Genomic DNA, 24,647 nt, shown 5'->3' with positions numbered 1-24,647 from the left:
TGAGACCTGTTAACAATATGGATTTAATTTGACACACACGGAGATGATGAGGCAGCAGAGATCAGAGCAGGGGATCAGTTTTGTCCAGTGTGTGTTTCTTTCCCTCCACATAATCTTTTATGACTGGTTCACATTTTTGGGGGTGTCCTGGGGGGATATGTGGCCACACCCCATGGTGCTCCTGCTCAGTCAGAGCTGTGCTCTGCGTGTCACTCCGTGCTTTGGGAGATGACCCTATGCAGCTCTGGCACCAGTTAGTTGTGCTGACACAGGTGTGTGTCCTCTGCTCTGGGGATACTGGGAGAGCTTATTACAGCAGGACAGGCACGTTCCAAGGGTCACCCGAGGTGACACAGCACTGCCTCATCAGTGGCGTGTGCTGGGAAAGCACAGCCTGGCTTTTGAGGGCCAAGGGTGTTACAGGTTTAGAGGGAACTGCTCTACGTGTTCTGTTCTAGGACTGTATTATAATAATGGTGGTATTTACAGAAAAGAAACCCAGCTTTCTGTAAATTGTTACCTTTGTCCTCATATCACAGCCTTGGAATTCACAGCATACCAAAAAACACAGGGAAAGGTTGGTTCACACCCCCCTCATGTTTATAAACTCTGGGACAGATGTGCAGAACACATGAGAAAATAAAGGTCAATCCCTGCAAAGAGTAGGTCTGTGCTGAGCATGACAACTGCAGTATTTCTGTGTTAAACATGACACCTGCAGTATTTGTGTTAAACATGACACCTGCAGTATTTGTGTTAAACGTGACACCTCCAGTATTTCTGTGTTAAACATGACACCTGCAGTATTTCTCTCTCACACCAATTCTCTACAGCACTGTGCACACCAGTGACATGGATCAGAATGTTTCAGTAGCAAAGAAAGTGTCATTATAAGAGAATTAACTAACAAATTCAGCTGCAGCCAGCACTCTAAGGAGCCAGCTTTAGAGCATGGCCATTGCATTGACACCTTGCTGGTTTGATATCTGAGGCTGTTACTGAAGTCACAGACTGAATACAGAACCAAACAATTCAGGATTTGGCTCCTGCGGATCAAAAATTGCATCTGCTGACGTTAGAATTAACGAGCCAAGCAAAAAGAAAGGGGTGTTTCTTTGTTTAATTTACAACAATTAAATAAAATCCAGGATCTAAATGTTCCCTTGGGAAGGTACAGTTGCAACTACATTGTTTACACTTAATTGCAAGCACTGAAAAAGTTATTTGCACTTCTCCAACACTGAAAATTTTGGTTTTAATTCTTAATCTTCCAGACAGTTATGCTGCAGAGCTTACTAACTCAAGCAATTTAAAGTGCATGCATTTCTGGAAGGATGGACAGTTGTAAGGATAAGAGGAAGAGAGTTAAGCACCATTTGTTTAATGAAGGGTACATTAGGTCATATCTTGTGTAAAAGCAGACCGTACATCACTGTAGAACAGGATACATAACTTCCTAAAACTTGATTTTGTTTCTGATAATATATCACAACAAGGTACATGCATAAAATAACAACAAAAGATATTAATTGCAAAGTTTACTTTAATTAAACCTTTTTAATGATACACAGTACAATGTATCCACTACGTTGCTAAAATTCACAACAAAAGCAGGTTTCATATGTTTAAAAATACTTTTCATAATAAATTCATAAATAGATGAAGGTAAAGTATAAAAAATTACCATAGTATGCAAGCTTGCTCCCTTGTCTCCTCATATTCCAAATGATCTAGACAGTATTGTGATAAGAAAGTTTCAAAGCAAAATAGTTACTGATGATTAGAAATGTACAGCTGGCATCTCTTGAAGGAACCTTGAAAAACAGCAACATATTTGTGCTAGAAAATGCAGAATCATTTTAACACTGTTATCATCCAAACCCCTCAGATAATTTTGGAATGCAGTGAATGAATTCAATATGAATTAGAGATTTTCACCTTCTCCCCAACAGGTGTGTGAGCCAGCCTGGCTGGAATGCTCCCTGTCTCTGGAGTTGTGGGCTTTGTACCTGTTAGGTCACCGAGTGAGGCACGGAAGAGGGAAAAGCTGGTTGACAGCACTGAGCATATCTGACTGTCAGAAATAATTTCTCCTTACAGACTTAGAAAATAGAAATCTTTAAAAACACTTACAAATAACTAAATTCACCTTCTGCTCAGTAGATGTCTGTATCTACTTTATGTCTGGCAGGCAGGACAGGGTCTGGTCTCATCCCTTGGCCTTCCCGGGTTTGGGAATGGTACGTGTGTGTCACACCATTCCAACACAACTCTGGGGAATCCCTGATCCTACCCCACCAAACCCTATTTGCAAAGTTATTCTCCTCAGCAATATTATCACTCTCTCAAGAAAACATATATAGCATTTTATTTTGTCAAGTATCGAACTACTTTTCACACCTAGAATAATCTATTTTAATATCATTTATAAAGGGGAAAAAATGCTTCCTTTATGCACAGCATTTAGGGAATGAAGATGAAAAATGCAGAATAATCAGGATGCTCTGCCTTTCACATTAATGTTTTTTTTCTCTGATTCCCTTTAGTGCAAAACCACTTCCATAAAAGTTTTGTGCTTTTTTTGCAACGGTACCGAGATGCTTTTGAAGACGTTGACAGGCATCTGTCTGCAGCTTTAATGTCTCAGAAAATGCAGCTCTTGGCTCACTTTTAAAAAATACCTTCAAGTTGTCAAGACAAGTTTGCATGCCGTGTTCAGAGGACAGCCTTCCATACCCTTGTTCTCACATACGATAGTGTAGGTACCCAAAATCACTCCCCCACATCTTCAGAGGAATCCATATTGCTCAGAGCATTTACTGCAGAAGGAAAGGGTGTTGATCATCACATGTTCCACATCCCAGTGCAGTGTAAAGGTGGTTACTAGAAGGAGACTGGCTTTTGGAGATACACAGATTATGTGGGGCAGGAGCCTTAAAAAGGACAGTTTCTAACGAAATACAGTCTTCTCTTTGAAGTTTTCCTCTGCTGTTATCTGGAGAAGATAATCTTTGTGCCGTAACCTTTTTTTATTGATTGAACAATTAGAAGTTAAAACTGCTAGGTTGCCACAATTTTGGTCTCTAAGATAAAATTTACAGCAATGTGGATCTTTTTTATCTAGCTACAGGGAGGAAACTGAGGTTTAAACTCCTACAGAGTAGTTAATGCTAAGGTGTGTGTTTCGTATGTTCTTATGAAAGCTTAAATGCTTCGTGAGAGGAAGGTTAATCCTCATTATTCCATTAAATTAGAGGCTGAGAAAAAGCACAATGAGTGTCAGCAGTTTGGTTGGATAATAAAATTGGAAATAATCAAGTCTAAAAATGTCCTCCAAAAGAAACATGAAAAGTGACTTTTTAATGATAAAGAAAGCCTCAAGAAATTTTTATTAAGGTACAATCTTGGATCTTCTAAAGGTTTTCAAATGGTGTCCTAGGGGAGAGAGAAGTTTTTTAACCTCATAATGGAAGGACTAGGTCCTAAATACAACTTTAAGCCAATTTAACAGCTCTCCAAATGTTAAACTCTGTTGTTACCATACACTTAACTAGTTCTTAGCAGACCACTCTTCTTCAGTACAGAAAGCAGTCAAATTTCAGTGGTACAAAAAGCAAAGAGGAAAACCTGTAACTCCTTGAGTAGTGCTTTATTTTACCTTTGGGAAGGAAAGGATCTCCTTTGAACTGAGTAAGCACTGATTACACCTAACACATTTCATCAGACTAAATAGAAAATCTTCCCTGACTGTTACTCAGGCTTCACTTTCCTCATTCTTGTGAAGTTCTCCTGTTCCCTTGTCTTCCATGGCCACTGACTCACATGGAAAAACAAGACAACTGCTGACTGTCTTCAGTGATGCCTGAAGTTACTTATGTAATACAGGGAACTGCCTTTATCAGCATTCAAGTAACAGAAACCCTTGTTAAAAAAGACACAGTGAAAAAAACCCTGCAACCCTTTTATGCTTCAAAGGATTATTTTTAAAGTGCATTTTAACATATTTCAGTCACCCTAAAAATGATGAAATTTGTCATACTAAGATCAGGACAGGAGAGTATCCTGGCTATTTTTATCTAACCTCTGGCAACAATTCCATGGAGAGCAACTATATATTTGGGTTGGTTTGATTTTGTAACCCTGCTCTTTTCCAAGTAAACTAAACTGAAATGATAAAGAAGATGCAGAGGGCTAACCTTGTGCTGGAAACCAGAACATCTAGCTGTGGAATAGTTGGAGTTTTTCCTAAAGTACGCAGCAGAGATTGCAATGAAATGCTTCCATTTGAGATTTTTTGCTCTATAACCCAGTTCAATAATCTAATGTTACCTGGCCAGTAAAAACCAAGATACCCAGGAGGCTGCTTCTCTAACTAAAATCACAGTGGGATGATCAGCACTACTACAGACAGTACAAAAATCAAACTGAGACAGCATTTCACAAATCTATGAATCCCTTCTTACAGCATGGAAAAGAACTGTCAAATCTAAGAACAGCCCCATCATCAAGGACTCTGCTCTGTGACTCTTAAAGTCACTATACTTCATATAACTGTAGTAAAATGTAACTATTAATCTATATTAACAACCTGGCATCTTTTATTGCCTAATTTGTAAATACAGAATGCCTTTTAGTTGATAAAACAACCTAGTATCATTTGAGCAAGGAAAATTAAGTGGTTAGGGTGATTAGCCCAAACTTTGGGATTAATTTCCTTTCAGTTCCAAGAACCACCATTCTGTGAGGATGCCTGACAGGGGTTAGACTGAGCACTCCCCATCGTTGGAAGGTACCAGAGGGAGAGGAACTTTATTTTTCAGGTTCACAAAGCATGTATTGTTCTCACTTCATTTTCCTCCAGCACACTGTTTGCCCAAAACCATAGGGTAAACTTCAGTGGTCTGTTAATATATAAATGTTTTGGCAGCAGGATAGGTAAAGAGAAACCACTTCTATTGAGGAAATAACATATTAATTCATCTTGATTTAAAGAGACTTTCACTGTACCATTGAGTAAAACAATCCCACGCAGAGAAACTAATGATATTTTACCTCCCAGTTCCCTCAGTACTGGTGTGAGACAGCAGAAGACATTCAAATGGTCCCCTGGCTGGGACTGAGATGAACAAAGTGTAAATCTCAGTGGGCCAATGGATCCTGGGGCAAACCAAGGGAAGGCTTTAATGGTATTTAAGGGAGTTACTGTGTGGGTGGATCAACACTGTGAGGTACCACTGCAGCAATGCAGGGATATTGCAGCTCTGTTCTTCAAATCAGTATGAGTTTTAAAGGCAAAGAAAGAAAATGAGCAAGAGCTCCACTTTGGTGAAGTTCTTGGAAATCTATTAGCAGTATTAGCTGGGCTTCATTTAGTTTGCACTGTTACCTCCCAAAATAACCTGCTTTCCACTCCAGTGAGAGGGATAAAATCATTAGGACATTTCCTCTGATCTTAGGTATTTTCAATTTTTTTCAAATTTTGTTTTGCAAAGCCAATGTTAGCAGGTTTCTGGGCTGACATTTATTTGGATTGTATTTACAAAATTCTAAATATTTGTACAAGTTCCATCCGTGATGATGGATTGGATGAGTAACTGGAGATGAAATTAGCTTAAAACAAAATCAATACAAAGGGTAACAAAGCCCACGCTCCTGGGAACCATTGTGCTGATGATTTCATTTCAGTATTTGCCTCTGCATTCCACTCCCAAGTGTTACAAGGCAGGGATCAACGTCCCCTTCTGTGCTTTTGTAATATTTTTGCACTGCCGAAAATAAATGATAAATACTAATGCAAACACATGGTCAGCCAAGGAGATCTGCTTAAAAGCAATTACTGCACCATACTCTCGTTAATGTTCAACTGCCAGTAAACAGGTTTCTTGGCAAATGTTTATGCTGTGAACTCTGAACATGCACTACTGAATTATTCACTCGATGTACGTCAGTGCACATTTGTAACCTAAGATCTGAAACTCAGGTTTTTACCCGTAAATCGCAGGTTTATAGCTACTCTCTTCTCCCAGGTACCCTTTTGGTTTCAATAGGATTAGTGGAACTAAACCAACAGCACTGTCTTCCTAATGCTTGAATTACACAGCTCGGTGTGAGTTACAGGTTTAGGAAAGTCTTCAGCAGGGCAGTGAAAAGCTCTAAGTTACACTTACTGTTCATTTTGGTCAAGAAGCTCTCAGTCTAGTGAGTGCTGTGCTACTGCAATGGGCAGAGAAAAGGTTTGGTTATCAAAATAAACCTGAACTACTCACAGCTCGAGCACCATCACTCAGAGCTGCCCCTGACTAAAAAATAAACCAGACCTTCAGTCTATTTCTTTGTTCCCTTGTGCTCAGTTAGGAGGGCATGCAAACTTGTATTACACTTGTTACAACACAGTAGAGCCAAAAGACAAAACTGATTGCAAGCCAGAGTCTTAGTTTTCTACAGCAAAATGCAAACTAATCAGAGTCGGTGCCTTCACTGGAAAACACAGCAAACACGTCCCTGCTGCTGCATTGCACATTTTGTGACTGAACCAGAATAACCTGCAGACAGAGTCTCAACCTTCGAGGGTAGTTTAAGAGATACATCCAGGCAAATTGTAAGGAGAAGCATAGTGCCTGGGTTAATTCTGCTTATTTACTAAACAAACTTCCAAACTAAGAAAATGGATCAATAACTCCTCATCTCTTCATCTACTGTAAAAACACAATCATTCACTGACTGCACTGGAAGCAGGATTTCAGTTCATTTTGCACCTTGTTCCAGTTTTCCATGAGTTACTATGTAAACTATGGATTTCAGTCTGAGTAGCAGCAATACTGTTCTTAAATGCGTGTGAATTTTTATCAGCATTAAATAATTTGGCACTAATCCTGCAAATAGTGGGAGGCTGAGCTTATCTGGGGGTCCATGTTCACGCACACAGAACTGCAGGACTATGACCTACACATGTAAACTGTAATGTGTCATGACACAAAGTCAAATGCTTCTGAGTATTCTCTATCTCAGGACCATCTAACTAGGAAGAAGAGCACTCACCAGGACTGAGTTTCAGCTTGGACTGTCTTCACAGTTTCTCCTGAGAGTAGGATAACAAATGCAGAGTTTGGACAATTCTCATTTTCAGTGCCTAGCCGGACAACTTATTGCCTGTTATCTTTGGATGTAGGAGAGATGGGAATGTCCTGGAAAACTATCCAAAAATACTACCAAATACTGCAGGTCAGCCTGCTCTTCCACATAAAATATTAGAATCGTGAAAACTATACCAATTGAAAAAGGTAAGGCCCTTTCACTCTTAAAACTGTAAAACCTGAAAACTAACCCCTCAGATTAGAAGCAAATAGGCTACAAAGCATGTTACTCCTCAATTATCTACCTCATAGTTTAAAAAACCAGAAAGACTCGAGAATGGTTTAATATTTTCTACAGGAAGATGAGTAGTATTAAAATTAGTATCCATTAGCCCTTTCCTAAGTCTTCCTAATTTTCATGACACTGGATATGTTGAATGGCTAAACTGGTGCAGCCCTAATAGCAGAACAATTCAAGTCCTTTTTGATCAAGATTTTTCAAAAGAGACAAATGATGACTTGAAGTGGGTGCTTTCTGAAAATGAGCTCCTTCATCTTATCAGAATTGCAAAAATCACTTGCCATCCCTGAACACCACTGCTTTACTGGCAGAGCTAAAAATCTTCCTGCTCCTGCTCCCTTTTTGTAAGGTGCCTGAGTGTAAACCCAGAGGATGCTGCCATCAGTACTTCAGCTGCACCTACCACACACTATAGAGCCAAATCTGAAAGAACTGGGTGTAGCTGGAGTATTAAATCAATTTTACTTAACAATGTAGACTTTTGATCAACAATGAAAGATTTTTCCTGATGAATGTTTTCATGAAATGAAAAGCAACTGGTAACTTGTGATAGGGAAACATTTGGGTTCAAAGTTGGGAGGGAATCACTCGAAAAGGCGCTGGTTTCTCACAGCTAAGAAGTTGCAATGCATGCAGTTTACAGCTACTCTGAGCTCTTCTTTCCTATTATATACCCATCTGGTATTTAAAGAGATGGTTTAAAAAACAAAACCATTACAAAAATCAAATCCACTTATGCCACTTAAGCAATGAACACTCTGGTAACATAATGTCAAATGTATGACCAGAATTAACCCTGTAAATGACCATTAGGCACATGGCAAGAGGTCGTGGCTACAGTCAGCTCAAGGTTTCTCCAGTTCCTGTTTCCAGTGCTGCAGGTCTTGAACTGTGAAATGAAATTATGAGACCTGAGGGCAAAACCTCAGTGATACCCACTAGGAAAAAGGAGCTATCATTGTGCAAATAATAACAAATGAAATGCATCTACCCTCTCCTCGAGGCTGTATGGAAATAACTACCCTGGTCCAATCCTGCTTGACAGTAAGTCGTGATATTGCTCGGGCTGATTTTGCTTCTGTTAAAACGATAACTTAAAATCATCACAAAACCTGAGAGAAGGCTTCCCCACCTGGGCCTGTTCCACAGTAACTAGCAGTCTATGCCCTAGGACAGGTACCTGCTATTTGGTCCTGTAATCAAAATGCTGGGGATTATGACACTTGAAATACCTTTATCAAAGACATCGTCACTTTTTGGTCACTACTGGAGTGCTGAGGATTTCAAGAGACACTGTCAAGATTGCCTTTTTCAAAAGGGACCTCCTTTGCCAACAGTCCCGTGCTAAATGTTTCAGAACTTTGGCTTTGCATGTCTCTTCCCCAGCCACCTGTCTCCCCACCCCACATCACCAGTTCAAAGCTGTTTCTGCCATTTTTGTAACTCGTATGAAGGTTACAGAAAATAAAACAGTGGGGACAAATGTTAAGTAAGTTTTTCAGAGGGTTTGACTTTCAGGACTACCTCTCAAAAGTCCCTTTTTAAAAATAAGACACCAAAGCAAACAGGATTGTGTCTAATTTCTACAAAATTGCTGGTTTCACAGGAGGAGGAGAGTATGGCTACCATGCTACTCAGCATTAGGGTGAAGCACCATCTAAATTCCGGTAAAGTCAGGGATATCACCTAGCTCTTATCAGCAACCACACCCCCAGCCTTCCACAACGTCTTTGCTGTCCAGCTTGATGCTGTCAGTGTTTTTCTCACTGAACATGGGCCCGCCGTGCCTCATCATGAGCTCCGTGGCCATCTTCACAAACGCCTCCTCCACGTTGCTGGAGTCCTTTGCAGAGGTCTCGATGGCACAGATGATATTGTCATAGTGTTCAGCCAGGCTCTGGGCCTCTTCCAGCTGAACCTCTCGAAGGTCACTTAGGTCAGACTTGTTTCCTGGGAGGGAAGGAAACAACAGAGTAATTTATAATGACTGTTTATGCCACAGGAAGCGTGTAGCTGGAGGTTCTCTGGTTGCCCAGGGAAGCTGCAGGATTTCCATTCATGGGGGTTTTCAAAATTTGACTGAAAAGGCCCTCACCAACCTGCCATTGGCCTCGCTCTGAGCAGGAGGTTGGAGCTGCATAATCTCGTAAGCCCCTTCCAACCTGTATTTCTGTGTGACTCATAGGACAGAAAAAGTAACTGAACAGTGGTGGCTGCAGACCTTAACAAAATTAAAATGGGCTAGAAATGAAAGCTGAAACCATCTTGTGAAAGCAGCAGCTGTCTGCTGGGCCCTAGGGAAATCAGAATAGCACTGCTGTTCCATTAGCAGGTCTAATGGACATGGCCCCGAGAGCCATGTCTGAGTCCAAAACATTGGGGCTGGGAAGCAAAACTTCCAGCAGAGAACTGACACACCCTGACTGCCCCAAAGGCCTTCCAAAATCCCCTGTCTGCTGAAGCGTGTGGGTGTTCCAGTGCTTGCTATGACAGAGCTTCTCTGGGCCCTGAAAACCTTGGGATCTTTATCATGAGAACATCTCCACAGCAGCTGTGCCTCGGAACCTGGAAATCCTGGGCACTCAGTTCTCCACCAAGGGAGATGCAAAGGATTCAAAGCTGGCTACTTCTTAACATAAGTTAATCAAAGCAAAACATTTCTGTTTGGGTGAATCAGTGCTTTCTAATTAAAAAAAAATGGTCATATTTCCAATCAGATCTATTGCTTGCATCTTAACTTCAACCAGACATAAAATTCTAACCACCTTAAACAAGTATTGTCAATAATTACATTGAGCAGTAGTGGGCTGTAGTGCTGGCGTGAATGTTTTGAACTCACCAATCAGTAACTGCACTATGTTGGAGCCGGCGTACTTCCTGACATCCTCGATCCAGCGAGGGATGGACAGGAAGGAGCCCCTCTTGCTGATGTCATAGGCCAGGATGGCCCCGTTGGCGCTGCGATAGTAACTCTGCGTGATGGTGCGGAACCTCTCCTGGCCGGCCGTGTCCCAGATCTGCAGCTGGATGAAACAGGGACAGTGAGACACGGGCCAGCCAGCTCTGCTGGACCCAGGGACAGCACCCCAGATCGCTCTCCTGGGGAAATAATGAATTCTGGCACCACGTGTTTCTAGTCTTTTGTTCATGATTGAAGAATGATGACAATATATGCTTGAGAACCTTGATATAAACATACATATATGTAATACATGCTGAGAACTTAGCTGCTGAAAGGTTATATCTGTATCAGTTGGGACACACTGTGTTCCTGCAGTGAGCTTCTTCTGTGGCAGATTATGAAATTATCTCTTGTGTGTCCAGCCCTAGCCCTTTGTCACCTCCTCTGGCACAGTCAGCACAACAAGATGTTTCCCCATAGCAAAGCCACTCCAGTTCATCTGGTGTGTCACAGAAACTACAGGTAGTTTTTCACTGGAATATCACCTGTGGCACTGCTGTGGGTTTGCCAGTTCTGCTACGGGGGCAGGAACGACTGGAGCAGGATGTGCTCACATCACCTGAGAGCACTGATGCTGTTTTAGAAGGAAATATGAGACAATTCAAAGAATATAGATAAAAGTGTATAAATGAAAAGCCAGCAATTCTAGGTTTCAGTAAGGTCAAAGTTTGAGTCAGGCTAGTCACCTGTGCTTTTCCAGGTAGTAGAACAGACATTACATCAGGGCAGGAAGGCTTACACACTTTTGCCCAAATCCAGCAGCGTAAGAATTATGAGTTTAGTATCAGGGTTTGAGTTCCCAGTACTAGATGTTCCAGAGGAAGAAGTCAAATAACTCAGAGTGGACAAACACAATATCCTGCTCATAGGGAAAATTTCTTTCTAAATCCTCTTGTTTTATAGGTTGTCTAATGTCCTGGAATATGATGGCTTGTAGTCCAGGATCTTTTAATCTGAAGTAACTGTGGATGTTCTCATCCTCCATATAAATCTCTAATCCTTTTTGAATCTTTCAAAGCTCTTGTCTTCAATATATAGTAGCAATGAAACCAAAGAATTTCCTTTTATAAATTTTATATTTTCAGTCCCTCTGTTATACTTTCACTTCTCTATCCCAAATGATAAGTGAGAGACCACTGCTTGTCTTTTTGTGCCATTCCTTATACTCTGCATCTCTTCTTATGAGACAGAGCATAAGCAAATACTTCTGGGGTTTTTAATCCACCCAAAGTGTGGACCTATTATTTATTGTTTCCCCTCTCTCTGAACCTCCTTATTGTAAAGAGCTGACACAATATAATGTGTCAGTGATATTTTACATCAAATAATATGGAATCATTTATTTATTTATTTTGCACAATAGCATTTTCTTTCTATCTTCTGACTCCTGCACTTTTGAGCAGTAACTTTCCCTTTGGAAAAGGCTGTACTGATGAGATCTCATTTCCTGTGCCAACCAAGCATTTAGATCCCAAATGATATTTGTACAGCTTAAAAGGACTTCTCAGTTCTGGTAAGAGTTTTCTCAGAGAATGGGAAGGGACTGTAATGGACTCAGAAAACCACAAAGTAATGATTATTAATGGAACAGATAATGATTCAGAGCAGTCAGCAGCAATTGCTGGAGACAGGGAAGTTCAGGACAGGTTTACATTTGATCTCTGCACTCGAGTCTCCCCACTAGACCTTTGTGTCTGCTACATAGTTTTAAATCTCAATACTTGATTAGGTCAAGTGCAAAACAAGGCTAATGATGATTACTCATCATCATGAGTGATTCTGTGCATACAGACAAATTAGAAACTTTTTAAATTAAAAAATAAAATTGTTTGAGCTCACACTTTTCACATGGTATAAATGAAAGTGCAGAGTGACTCAGCAAGCCAGTGCTGTATGCTGGATTTTGAAAACCTCTGTATAAGTACATTCCATAGGAATCACAGAATTATTGAGGTTGGGACAGACTCTGGGAGGTGACAAAGCCAACTGCTTTTAAGTGGAGTCAAAAAACTTAGTTCTTCCAGACAGAATTGCTCCATGATTTTCCCAGGGACCAAAATGAATCTGATCAGCCATCCCAGGATTTCTTGCCCTTTCTAAAGGCGAGTACAACATTTGTCTTTCTCTGGTCCTTCCCAATTTCTACAGTAGTGACAGAACAACCTCCAAATGTCACTAGCAAGATCTCACAGCACTCCCCTACACGTTTAATTCAAACATTTGTGTCTTGTGTTCACACAAATGTACAAAGTTGCTGAAGCCTTCAGAGTCCTGCTGGGAACAGCAGAGAGCACAGTTTTGACCTTCTCAGGAGCTCAAACAGCACCCAAGAGCAAACAAGAGCACCTTTCCTCCCAGTCCACATCCTCTGGGTAAGCTCAGGCACTTGAGTTTTGTGCTCCCCTACTTGTCACTCCTCTTGTGTAAGGATTCTGAATCAGGTAGCTTTTCACATGATCTTCAGTTTGTGGGGCTTTGCTCTCCTTGCTGAGGCTCCAGGATGTATTAGACCCTGAGCAGATCCCTTCTTTGCAAACACATACAGCAGCTGGCACAGTGCCTGGCCCTGTTCCATCCCCTCTGTGGGCAGAGGGAGCCAGGTGAGTGCTCCCTGTTCCAGGGAAAATCACCCAGATACAGGCACAGTTTAACGACTGATTTATGCCAAGCCAAGGCAATACTGTCAGCAAGGGCTTCCCACAATTTGGAAGCTTGAAAACCTGTCCTGTCACACTGTTTGAAGTTTGAATAACTGTCTTATTTTAAATCATTAAGAATAGACACTGCAGACACAGCAAGTACTACGAACCAGATGACTTAATTTAAAGCAAGTTGTATTTCTAAGGGCGAAATATAGCTAGTTTGCTTGACAGCATCTTTAGAAAACTCCCAGAAAAATATTTCCATACAGTATTGATCAATCTAATGCATGATTAAAAAATATAATTTAAGTCATTACAAAAATACCAGTTCTGCTCCTAAGTAAACACTATTTTCTCCAGCAGGTGCACAGAGATTCATTTCAAATTCTATTGAAAAAGAAACATGACAACTATATGTAAATACCAATCACAACTATAATTTAAAATAGCCATTTTGTAGTAAAAATTTTATATAGTCTTTCTGTTACACTATATTTACAAGCATTTAACTCTTGACAAGAACAACAATTACAAATTCCTTGGAAAAAATATAGTCTTAGTATTTTTCATTCAAAAGTCCCTCAGTGTAACTTAAATGTTAAAATCAAATACCAAATGAACTGTACTAGCCACAGTGTAGTGTGATCATGTATTCTATGTATTAGTATATGACATGCAGTATATGACACAAAGTCCTTAATTATTTATTTCCTCGATTTAAGTGCTTCAACTTTGTAAATAACATGATAGAAGCCACATCTGTCACTCAGTAACTTTTTGAAGCAATTCCTGATTTTGTCATTACTTTCACAACAATTTTGGTGTGAGAAAGAAGTTGGGATTGCTGGAGAACTGTATTGAATTCATCTGAGGATACTAAGAAAAAACACCTATGAAACAAAAGATTGGTGCCAGGCCTTCAAGGGGACCACCAGTAGTAACCAATGAGGACAGGATAAAAACCAGGGAATAAATACCCATTGTTCAGAAGGAATATGACATAATACTCCAAGCTGAACAAAGACAAGGAGCCACCTTTCTTGTGCTAATTGTTTCACCATTGAATACACATTTACTTACAAAAGCTGGTTATTTTGATCTGCTTTGAGCTTCGAGTTTTTTGGACAGCAGAGCCCTTAGCACTGGCTGGCACTGAATAGCACAGTGCTGAACTATTATCTCCTGTGATAATAGTCACTTTTCGTGACTCCATATAATCCTCATAAGTACATTAGACAAAGCCTTGACCATCTTTTTCTGTTTGCTTTCTCATCTTTTCCTGTTGGGGAGGAGCCCTCGGGGAGTGTCTGGCATTGCCCCTCCCAGGGGTGCAGGAGTGTGAGTGGCTGGGAGCAGCTGTGCTGGAGAGGCCCTGGGGGTCCTTGCAGGCAGCTGAACGGGAGCCAGCATTCCTGGCAGCATCCCGAGCTGCAGGCACAGGAGGGATGGACACACCTGGGAGCTGCTGCCCAGAACCCACGGGCAGGGTGCCACGGACAAGGGCCAGGCCCTTCGTGGTGGCACAGGAGAGAAAAACTGAAACAAGGATGTGTCAGCTGGATGTACTGAGGAAAACAGGTGGTAACGTTTAAGGTGGGTCTCTGGAAGATCATTCTGGGATGTCTGGTTAGGCCCACAGAAAGCAGGTTTTGAACTACAGGAACAGAGTGGTGAAAATGGTGAGTGACAGGTTAACCAAAGAGCATCGTAAACAAGCATATCCAATGGGTCATGGGGATTCTTCTTGCATTGATGAACATATTGTTTATCAAAGGTTAATGCTTAACAGATGGCCTCAAGACACATTAAATAATTTCTCCCTCCCTTACTTCTTACATAATTTATTAAGTACTCTCCTGATTCTTCTAAAGTATCACAGGAGTTCAGTTTTACTTTTGCTTCTGAAGCATCATAAGTAATAAATAAGTACATCCTACAGCTGATATCTTTCTTTACAAAAATAGAAATGTCACTTTTGTGACAATATAGCAACTTCCATAAAATCTCCCAGTAGTGAAATACTGGACACAAAGACTGTGCTAAAAGAATCTTAACCAACTGACCGTGTCTGAATCCTGTCATCTCAAATGGCAAACAGCAATATACATTTCTGTAGGCTGGCAAATCACAACACTTGCTCCTAAAAACACTTACTGGATGTCTTGCAACTTCATCTATGCAGTTTTTCCCAAAAGCAACATCTCTATGGCAGTGTATTTCAATTTAAAGTGACATTCATACACAGTCAGGATGAACTGCTCCATTCAACTGTTTTCCTACACAATTTTCAGGGAATGAGGAATCCTTGTTTGTTGGGAATGCAGTATTTCCATTTGCTCCAGACTTGTATGTGTCCAAGTAGCTGACAGAGAGCTACACTTCCTCTGGATATCAAATAATATTGCTTCCATGTAATAACCAATTGCTCTGCCTGTATTTGTTTAGCAACATTATTAAATCAACAGTCAGGGGACAAGACAGTTAACAAGTCATAACTTTATATTACTTGCAATTTGGCCAGATTACATTTTGGCCCATTCTGAAAGGAATACAGTTTACAGCCATGAGGCCTGAATAAAAGCCAATAATCTTGATAACATATGGGCTGGAAAAGCTTGGAAATTAAAAAGTGCAATGATACATGAAGAAGTATTTCCTATAAAAGGCATGTGTTTTCAACTGTTCTTCTCTCCTGCCACTTTCTGAAACACATCCTGAGAGAGAAAAACTACAGCATGGAGGACAAAAATATTTGGTTTATGTAAAATACTACTGCATAAAGTAGACATTAAAGATACTCAATTAATTTATCAGTTCACAGGAGGTAATTCATTAAAAGAAAAGGAATTTTGTTATTACTAACCATGATTTATGGACTTGGACTTAGGAATGTCCTTGCCTATCATTATGTAAAATCTTGATTCCAGCATTTTATAAATATCTTTTCTTACAGTGACGTAACAGTTACCAAACATATTTGTTCTGTTTGCCAGATTCTTTCTATCACTCAAGTCATTATTTTATCAATAGGACTTTAATCACTGTGCATTAAGTGATTAACATAACTTTTAAACACTTTAAAGTGATTAACAAGACCAACTTTAGGGAACTACAGTCTGTACTCTAGGATTTAGCCAGCTAAAAAGGATGGGTTTTACAGAGAGCACTATGCCACAATTTCAAGCAGTTAGACAGCATATAGTAGAGCATATTTTTAAAAGAATATAGACTGCAGACATTTCATAAAGCTGATGGGGAAATTCTGGATACATGCTGGTCAGATTTTGCCTTTGTGACAAAAATCCAGGTGGTCAGCCCAGGTAGCTTTGGCTGTGAAGTTCCATTAGTGTGCTACACGGGCCAAATCCCCGCCTGGCTCCAACACCTCCAGGAGCTCCCAGCTCACAGCAGCCAGGCCCAGCAGCTGATGAAGCAGCAGTGTATGAAACTCCATGTGAGACACTCGAGGGAATGCAGCTTTAAGGTGCAAGGAAACCTCAAGTTTATAAATAATAAAAAAAGTTATTTGCAGAACCATAACCCTCTGTATCCCAACATGCACCTTTTCCCTTAGCCAACAAAATGCATCAAAAGTAAGTGAGACTTAAAATCCTTGGGCTCCAAACGTTTCAGAAACATTATGTAACTCCAATGGGAACATCTGAAGCAGAAGGGAGCACTGACACAATTAACCTTAAAATGTTTGTTTCAATCTCAAAATAAGTGTTGTTGGGTTGTAATACTATCCTTAGCCTGACTAAAAAGGAACCTTAGGCCACTGGGGATGTGGAGCAAGTAGTGTTCAAAAGCTCCTTGGGACTCTTTTTATAGACACTCTTGTTCTGAAGGGACTACTAAACATGAGCTTATAAAAACGGGGATTTTGTTATTCCTGCAGCATTTGCTAAACAGAAAACAAGTCCCTGCATTCCTTATGAAGGTACTGTCTCAAGAAGCATAAACTCCCAACGATATTGGAGCAGCAGAGAATCCCCTGCATGCTTTTGTAAGGACCTTTCTCTAAGGTCAAACTTATTTAAACACATCCTGAACGTCTCTTGATTTGAGGCATCCCAATCATCAGCTTATGTAAAACCCTTTTAAACCAGTGTGTCTCAGGTGCCTGAGGCAGAAGAATGAGAACCACAGTGCATCTCTCACCCAGCACGTGTATGGGCTTGTTTACTAACGGGCCGGGAATGACCTGTGCAGGGAGCTGGAGTGCTCCTCCTGCAGTCACTGTAACCTGCTCCACCGCCAGACTTGGACAACCTGCAACACCCCCCCACCTGCCTGCTTTGTCAGCTGGCTCACCAAAGTGTAATAAAATGCCTCCTTATTTCCCGTTTCCAACAGCATGCTGAGCAAACCCACCCAATTAGATGGACTGCTCTGAAATCTCAATCCAACTGGAAAAGCCCAACTTCAACTTCACACCCCCCACACACCCGAAGAGACCAAACCAAAAAACCCCTCTAAGCAAATGTTTTCATTTTCTAGTTGTATGCCTGACTCAGCAGCTGACAAAAATGTCTGTGAGGTAAATCAGCAACAATGTTGGATTAATTTGTCTAAAGTATTGCTCAAAATACTCTTCAATCTGTGCATCCCAATATTTTTTTCTAAGTGGAAGTACTGAACAATCCAAAGGAAAAAAAAAACATCAAGACCTTGCGTTTTCTTATTCGGTTTTTGTTTGTAAAATACTTGGAGATAACCCACAGATTTTTCTACAGACTGACTCCTAATACAGGAATATTCAGGTGTAAGTACTGACAAGGAAAAAAAGCACACCTAGGAACTTTAGCTTATTTCCTGAGCTAGTTCTGCCCTACTCCTGAAGTCTCTGGCTGAGACCCCTGGCAGGAGGAACAGACACATTTGTCACTTTTTATGTGCCCAGCATTTAAATGGAGCCAGGTTTCAACCTTAAAGGAGAACCCCCACTCCTACCAGCTCACTAGAAAGTGCAGGAGAGGTACTGACAGTACAAACAGAAAAGCTGAGTTTCCTTTCCAGCTCCTTAGCCCCAGCCAGACATGACAGGAAAAAGTGTCAGAGTACCAAGAATATAAACACCTTTGCTGAGTGTGGAACTTCTAATTCCCCTATTTTCCTAAAAAACGTGAGCCTTTCTTCCATTTTCTGCAACTTTCTCTGCTTAATATTCTGCTCACCAAAGTTAATTTATAATAAAAAGATAATAGAGGACTTTGACACTTACTTTGGTAAACACAGGCCAAAATTCAAGTGCAATTACTGTATTTCTGTGCCACCGGAAGCTTTACAATTCCATGATCTTTTCCAGGCAGTGAGTGCACGCAGTGCTTTTTAGTGGGTGAGGAAGTACAGTTGTGTGACTCCATTCTGGAGGGGCTGGTGAAGGGATTTATCCCAGCAGCCCCCTACAAACCACAGGTGCTTTAAACCTCTTGTCCCCACTGTTTGCTCACACTTCCGTGCTCAGAGGCCCAGTCTGATGTCGGGAATGTGTGCCACTGACAATCTGAGAATAGATCCACTGGGTACAGGTCCTACCCTCTTTCTAACTCTAACAACCAGCATAAGAAAAGCAGATGTCAGATTTAGGGTTTAATCGTTCTGGTTTGCCAAGAACTGTAAAAATTGTACTTCCTGTGACACTCTGTAAACACCGTCTTAAGATGACTTTTAAACATGCCTAATTTAACAACGGCTCCGCCAGCTTCTCTCAATCTGCCCGTTCCACATCCCTTGCTGGAGACGTGACAGTACAGCCCAGCGTCCTTCTGGCTCGTGACCAGCCCGCGGCCGGGGCTCTGCGCTGCGGCCCGGGGGCACGGCGTGTCCCGGCGGGGCTCTCCCCCAGCCCGGCCCGGGGGCACGGCGTGTCCCGGCGGGGCTCTCCCCCGGCCCGCCCCGGCCCTGTGGCCGCTGCTGCCGGGCCATGGGCGCGCCCGGCCCGCGGGGCTGCTCGGGAGCGGCGCCCGGGGCACCGCGGGGCTCGGTGCGGCCCCGCCGGCCCCGCTCTGCGCCGGGGGCACCGCCGGGCCCGGGGCCGCGCTCACCTTCACCCGCTTGCCCTGGATCTCCAGGCTCTTCATGGTGAAGTCCACGCCGATGGTGCTGCCCTGGCGCTCGGCGAAGGCCCCGGTCTTGAAGCGCTGCACCAGGCAGGTCTTGCCCACGCTGGCGTCCCCGATCAGCACCAGCTTGAAGAGAAAGTCGTAGCTCTCCTCGGGGTCGGGGCCGGCGCCCAGCGCAGGCAGCCCGGGCATGGCGGGCGCGCTCCGGCCTCCGCCCGCGGCCGAGGGAGCCGGCTCGGCTCGGCCCCGCTCGGCTCGGCTCTGCGCAGCGCCCGCCGCCCGGGCCGAGCGGGACCGCCCCGCACTCCCGGCACCGCCCCCGCCCCGCCCCAGCACCCCCGCACCGGCACCGCCCCGGCACCGGCACCGCCCCGCCCCAGCACTCCCTGCCCCGGCACCGACCCCGCCCCAGCACCGCCCCAGCACCCCCTGCCCCGGCACCAGCACCGCCCCTCACTGGCACCGGCACCGCCCCTCACGGGGCTCGGCTGGGCTTGGGGCGCCGCTGGGACCGCGGTGGGCCCGGCTGTGCCCGGGGAACACCCGGGCCGGGGGTGCGGCCGCCCCCAGGAGCTGCCCCGGTCCCTGCGCGGGTCGCCGTCCAGCGACACAGCCCGTGGTGCGGGGCGGGCGGGGCCGGCGGCTCTGGCGGTGCCGATGGATCACCGCCCGTGCGGACCTGCCCGTGCCGGGCCCGTCCGCATCCCCGCCGGGGGGCGGATTCTGCGCCCGTGTCCCCGTGTCGGTGTGTTCTGTGCACACGTTTTGCAGTCACACACACACACACGCACACAAACACACACACACACACACGCACACACACACACACACAAACACACACAAACACACACACACACACACACAAACACAGACACACACAAACACAGACACACACAGGTGCCGTTGCCATCCAGGAAGGGCAGCTGACTTGCCTCGCTGGCTGTTTATTTTCAGCTCTGAGCTGGACTGTGGTTTGTTTCCGTAGGCACAGGCCAAGGCTCAGGGCTACGCTTTTTCTTCCTCTCAAGGTCCTGTGCTGCTGGGAGACGGCTTTAGAGCTGTTAACATCCTGCGAGGGTCTTACATAGGCACCTGTGTATGTGTGACCGTGTACCGCATCACAAACTGGGTATTGAGATAAGTGTATCTCAGCAGTCTGAAATTATTTGTATTTTATCTGCTACCTGGGTTATCTACAAAACAACGTGCTCTTTAACACTTTAGATTATGTGGTGAGTCAAGATGCTGATAAAAGTCAGCTTTACTAATGAAATGCATTGACACAGCACATTGTTGCTCCATTCTGTGGGCCAAAGATCAGCTAAATTCTTTCCTCATAGTCTCAAATTATAAATTTGTGAAATTAAAGTGTTCTGTGACAGAGAGTGAGAGTTAAATTGTCCCATAGGTAGCTGTGCAGGAGTAGAGCAACCTGATATCAGTGAGCCAGCGTAGCCAACCAGGCCAGCCTGGCTTAAATTGCTCTGTGTTTTTGAGTGGCTTCATGATTATTCCTTTTCAGGTCTGCGTAAATATTTTCGGTGGTCCACGGTAACCTTCTAGCAAGAGCAGAGGTTTGAGTGCTCTGTCAAACTGGACCAAAGGCTTTCTGTTGCTGGTAGCTGCAACTCTGAATTAAGCAGGCCACTGAATCCTAGGATATTGATCAGCCAGGACAGAAAAGGTGCTAAAGAGGAAATAAGACATCCCTGTGTGTATGCTTTCATGCTAGTTATGTTTTCAGAGTCTGAGCAAAGCATTTCGGGAAATTTAGATCATAGGTAGAAACACTGCTAGAGCTGTCAGTCTTTAATATTTATGATTCCTTGTGTTACCTCATTTTAGTGAAAAAATAAAGGGGCTACTTCTATGAAGATAATTATAAATCAGGCATTCCATTATCCTTACTATGGATCATTGCAAACTTGTTTTTATTAATTGTCCTTGTTGCTGCTTGTCATCATGAGCCTTTAACTGCTTCTAAAACAAAGAATTCCCCAAACAAAACCCAGAAATTGTCACGTTATGTTGTTAGGCTTCTGTGAGGGATCTTTGATGAGTTCTCTCATGTTTTAAAAACAGTAAATAGTGCTTTAAATGCTGAAATACTTGGTTTTCTTTGATTAATCCCCAGACTTGCAGTTATCACGCCTTTTATGCAAAGATCAGGACAAACAAAATAGGTTTGGGTCGATTCCAGTTTGTATCTGGCTGTATGTGAGAGTGATTCATCAGAGAAGAGTAGAGAGGGGTAGAAAACACTCTCTCGTGGTTCCTAGAAAGCAGTACCAGAACATGGCAAGGACCCCCTACACTGGCCCTGGTCACAGCTCCCTTTTCAGGCAACTAATTCTCTTCAAGAGGGGAAGTTGAATTTCAACCCTAACAAGTGGGTTGAGGTGCAGGTGCAGGGTTGTTGGCAATTTCCACGCTGGATAACGGAATTTAGGTGTGAGACAGGATCGTGTTTCAAAGCAGCTGCTGGACACTTGGAGTGACAAAGCAAATTAATTAAGTTCTGACCTTCTAAATAAACACATACAGTGATCTCATATGAAATGGAAAAAACACAAGGAGGAGTCCTAAAATCTGTTACCCACTCTCTGAAGGAGCAGAGGGCAGGGGTTGCAAGTGAATTCTGGAACTGTGAGACAGTTCATTGAGTTTATGGATGGCTGGAATTCTCTGCAGTAGCAAGTATTCATTCCAAGTAACTTCCAGTGGGGATACAGAACAATTGCCAAAATTGCTCATGAAAACCAAGATTACTTGAGTTATGGCTTGGTTGGTACATTGTTTATACTGTGTTCCAAGATAAATTTTCCAACGAATTTCCACATTTTCTCCTTGTATTTGTAATGCAGGCATGTTATTTGACATGTTAATGCTCCTTCCGTGGCACGTTAACAGAATGTTTGAGCATCTGTAACTCTGGATGGCTTTATGGGCTGCTGATTTCACAGCTGAGTCAGCTGGAAGGGATTGAGCTCTTTCACACACCAAAAGTACTAACATATTGTAATTTTTTTAAAAAGAGAGATACCTCTTGAGTAGTTACATGATCACTTTTTATAATAAATATAATATATGCAAAATAGCTACTTATTTGTTGGTTGGTTGTTGTTTTTCTTTTCCTTAAGCAGTAAAACCGTGTTCCCATACTCAGCATTACCTGACATAGCCCCAGATATTTAGAATCACAGACAGTGCTGAGTTGGGAGAGACCCATCAGGGTCATGGAGTCCAACTCCCGGCCTGGCACAGGACACCCCAAGAGTCACACCATAAATTCCTGGTTGTGCATATTAAATCATATATGCTCTGTGACTCTTGAGTTTATGATATCAAACTGTGGCCTGCAGTATTATGGGGTGTGTTCTTTTACACAAATGGATTGCTCTGAACTGCAACCAGGAGAATTTTGTAATAGTACACTGTTTAGTGATTCAGTCCAAAATGAACATCATGCTGATTTAAGGATATTTGTGTCCAGAACTTTCTCTTTAAAGTTCAGCAGTGTCTGATGTTTGCCAGTTAAAATGCTAATAGTTTTACTTTTAATTTGTTAGTGTTCTAAGGCCCTTTTGAGGAAAGTTACCTGAGTGTTTAATGTTTACAGGAGAGACATTTTGTGCTCTCTATGGGTGGGGTATGGAGCTCATTTGCAGAGGGGCAATAGAAATGGGTGTTTTGAAGCCTGTCACTGGTCAGCAGATATTCCTGCTGTCCATGGCACCTCTCTTTTCCATGTCTGTATGTCTGTATCCCATGTGAGCAGGAACTGGGGAGCAACATATGGACAGAGATGCTCTTTAAAGTAACGGTGACAGTCAGGATTAATTGGGAAGCCCCCAGTTGTTACAATGGGTTTTTCCTGGAGAGCTTTGTGGGCTCTCTTTTCCACACCCAAACCTTTGTCCCTCAAAGTTGCAGTGGCCACAGCACTTGGAAGACTCTTGGAATCTTGAAAAATGATACCACTTAGACCTATTCTAGCAGAAGTCTTGGTTCTGCCTGGTGTTCTCTTACTGTACTAGCACAAGTGGCAAGGAAACTGTTGAGCTATGGGGAAGTTGCTGTCAAATAAACAGGGATGAATTTGGGGGTTGAAACTTCTCCAACCAAGCATTTGTACTGAGTACTTCTCCTTGTAAGGTTGCAGAGCCTACCCTTGCTGTGAGAAAAATTGTGTCTCCTCCATGGTGATTCCCAGCAATGAAATAGCTTCTATTATTCAGTTGTTGGGCAAAGTCTATGACTCTGTCATGTGTGATGTGTTTCTTACCCAGTGTGGGTGTTAGATTAGTTATCAGCCAAGTCTCAGAACAAGCTAGTAATAAAAAAATTGTAATTGTGTTCATGAAGTTTTCCAAGTTATGTGTTTTGAATATTAGAAGCCATAAGCTGTTTGCAGTCCTTTCAGATGACTCATTTGTGGATACTGCCTTCTTTGTCACTTGAAATGCTGTATTCATATACATGGCTTAATCATCTCCTGAATGAATCGATGCAAATTCTGCTCTGCTTGGTTCCTAAAGGCTGTAATCAATCTTAGTCACCCACCCCTTCTCCTTGTCTGTTCTATAGGGAATGAAAGCCAGTCATTGCCCTGTTTTATCTCCTAGGGTGTAAGAGGAGACAGAGACCAGGCTGTTATAACCCACCCCAGAAAGGGGGGGTAACCCAGGTTCTTATTAATAAATCCCTTGGGGTGGATTAGAGTGAAACGACACTGAACACTCAGTGTTTGAAAACATGTACAGGTAGGGTTTATTTTAGAACAGTTTTGTTTCAAAGGTGAACAGGTACGTTGCCATTTTGGGTGTTGTCATCTATATCTCTCATCTACAGCAACATGGCATAAAGAGAACCTTTGGGGAAAATGCATAAGGGAGAGAAAGGAAAGACAGGAGAAGGGTAAGGGAGAGGAAGGGAAAGAAAAGATGAGAGTGGAAAGATGTCTATAGTCACCTCCCACGGGGTCCAGCGATGGAACTCGGGAGTTGCAGCTCCCATGTCTGTGAGCTGAGGTGGTGGCCGTGATCCCTTGGGGGTGGGGGAGGGAAGCCCCCACACTCCAAGGAGTTATGAGTTATTATATCCATGGATGGTGTCCCGGGCCGTGCCTCGAGCCTCCAATGGCTCCCGGGCCCGCGCTGAGTTCCGTGAGGGGCGCGGGAAAAGGGTTTTCCCTTTCAGGATGGGCGGGGGAATGGGCTGTGGTGGGCAAACAGCCGCCTCTGCCCAGCCTGCAAAGTCCCCTGGCGATCCTGGGATGGGGAAATCATTAACCCTTTCAATCTCTGACCCAGGCCAGTCACAGATCTCTCCAAGCACAGCTGCAGTCAGTGTCGAACACCCCAGAGCCACTGGGGAAGCTGCACCAGGGTTATTTGGGAACCCTCCCAGGCAGTGCCCTGCTCTGGGGTCTGTGCAGTGCCTCAGGTCTGTGCTGCCCTGTGCCCTGCTCTGGGCTCTGTGCTGTCTCTGGGGCTCTGTGCTGCCCTGTGCTCTGTTCTGGGGTCTGTGCAGTGCCTCGGGTCTGTGCTGCCCTGTGCCCTGCTCTGGGGTCTGTGCCATCCCTGGGGTCTGTGATGCCCTGTA

General features: G+C 43.2%; 1 protein-coding gene across 1 annotated transcript; it reads right to left on the bottom strand.

The window, feature by feature from the left end:
- Positions 1–1,532: 1,532 nt before the first annotated feature.
- Positions 1,533–19,275, bottom strand: RAB43 (RAB43, member RAS oncogene family). Its single transcript, XM_027703183.1, has 3 exons — positions 19,026–19,275; positions 10,214–10,397; positions 1,533–9,324 (listed from the first exon to the last, which is right to left on the bottom strand). Exons 1-3 carry the CDS (start codon positions 19,233–19,235, stop codon positions 9,071–9,073), a joined length of 648 nt encoding a protein of 215 aa, XP_027558984.1. The 5' UTR covers positions 19,236–19,275; the 3' UTR covers positions 1,533–9,070.
- Positions 19,276–24,647: the final 5,372 nt, after the last annotated feature.

This window comes from Neopelma chrysocephalum, unplaced genomic scaffold, assembly GCF_003984885.1.
Source record: "Neopelma chrysocephalum unplaced genomic scaffold, ASM398488v2 Primary Assembly neopelma1_209, whole genome shotgun sequence".
Lineage (NCBI taxonomy): Eukaryota > Metazoa > Chordata > Aves > Passeriformes > Pipridae > Neopelma > Neopelma chrysocephalum.
The sequence above is the reverse complement of the archived record's forward strand: the minus strand, read 5'-3'. Positions and strand labels throughout refer to the sequence as shown.

Coding starts and splice junctions, on each gene's coding strand:
- RAB43 (XM_027703183.1), bottom strand. CDS start 19,235: ATGCCCGGGCTGCCTGCGCTGGGCGCCGGCCCCGACCCCGAGGAGAGC. Junction 10,398..19,025: donor TCCAGGGCAAGCGGGTGAAG/GTGAGCGCGGCC, acceptor TGTTTCATCCAG/CTGCAGATCTGGGACACGGC. Junction 9,325..10,213: donor CATAGTGCAGTTACTGATTG/GTGAGTTCAAAA, acceptor CTTCCCTCCCAG/GAAACAAGTCTGACCTAAGT.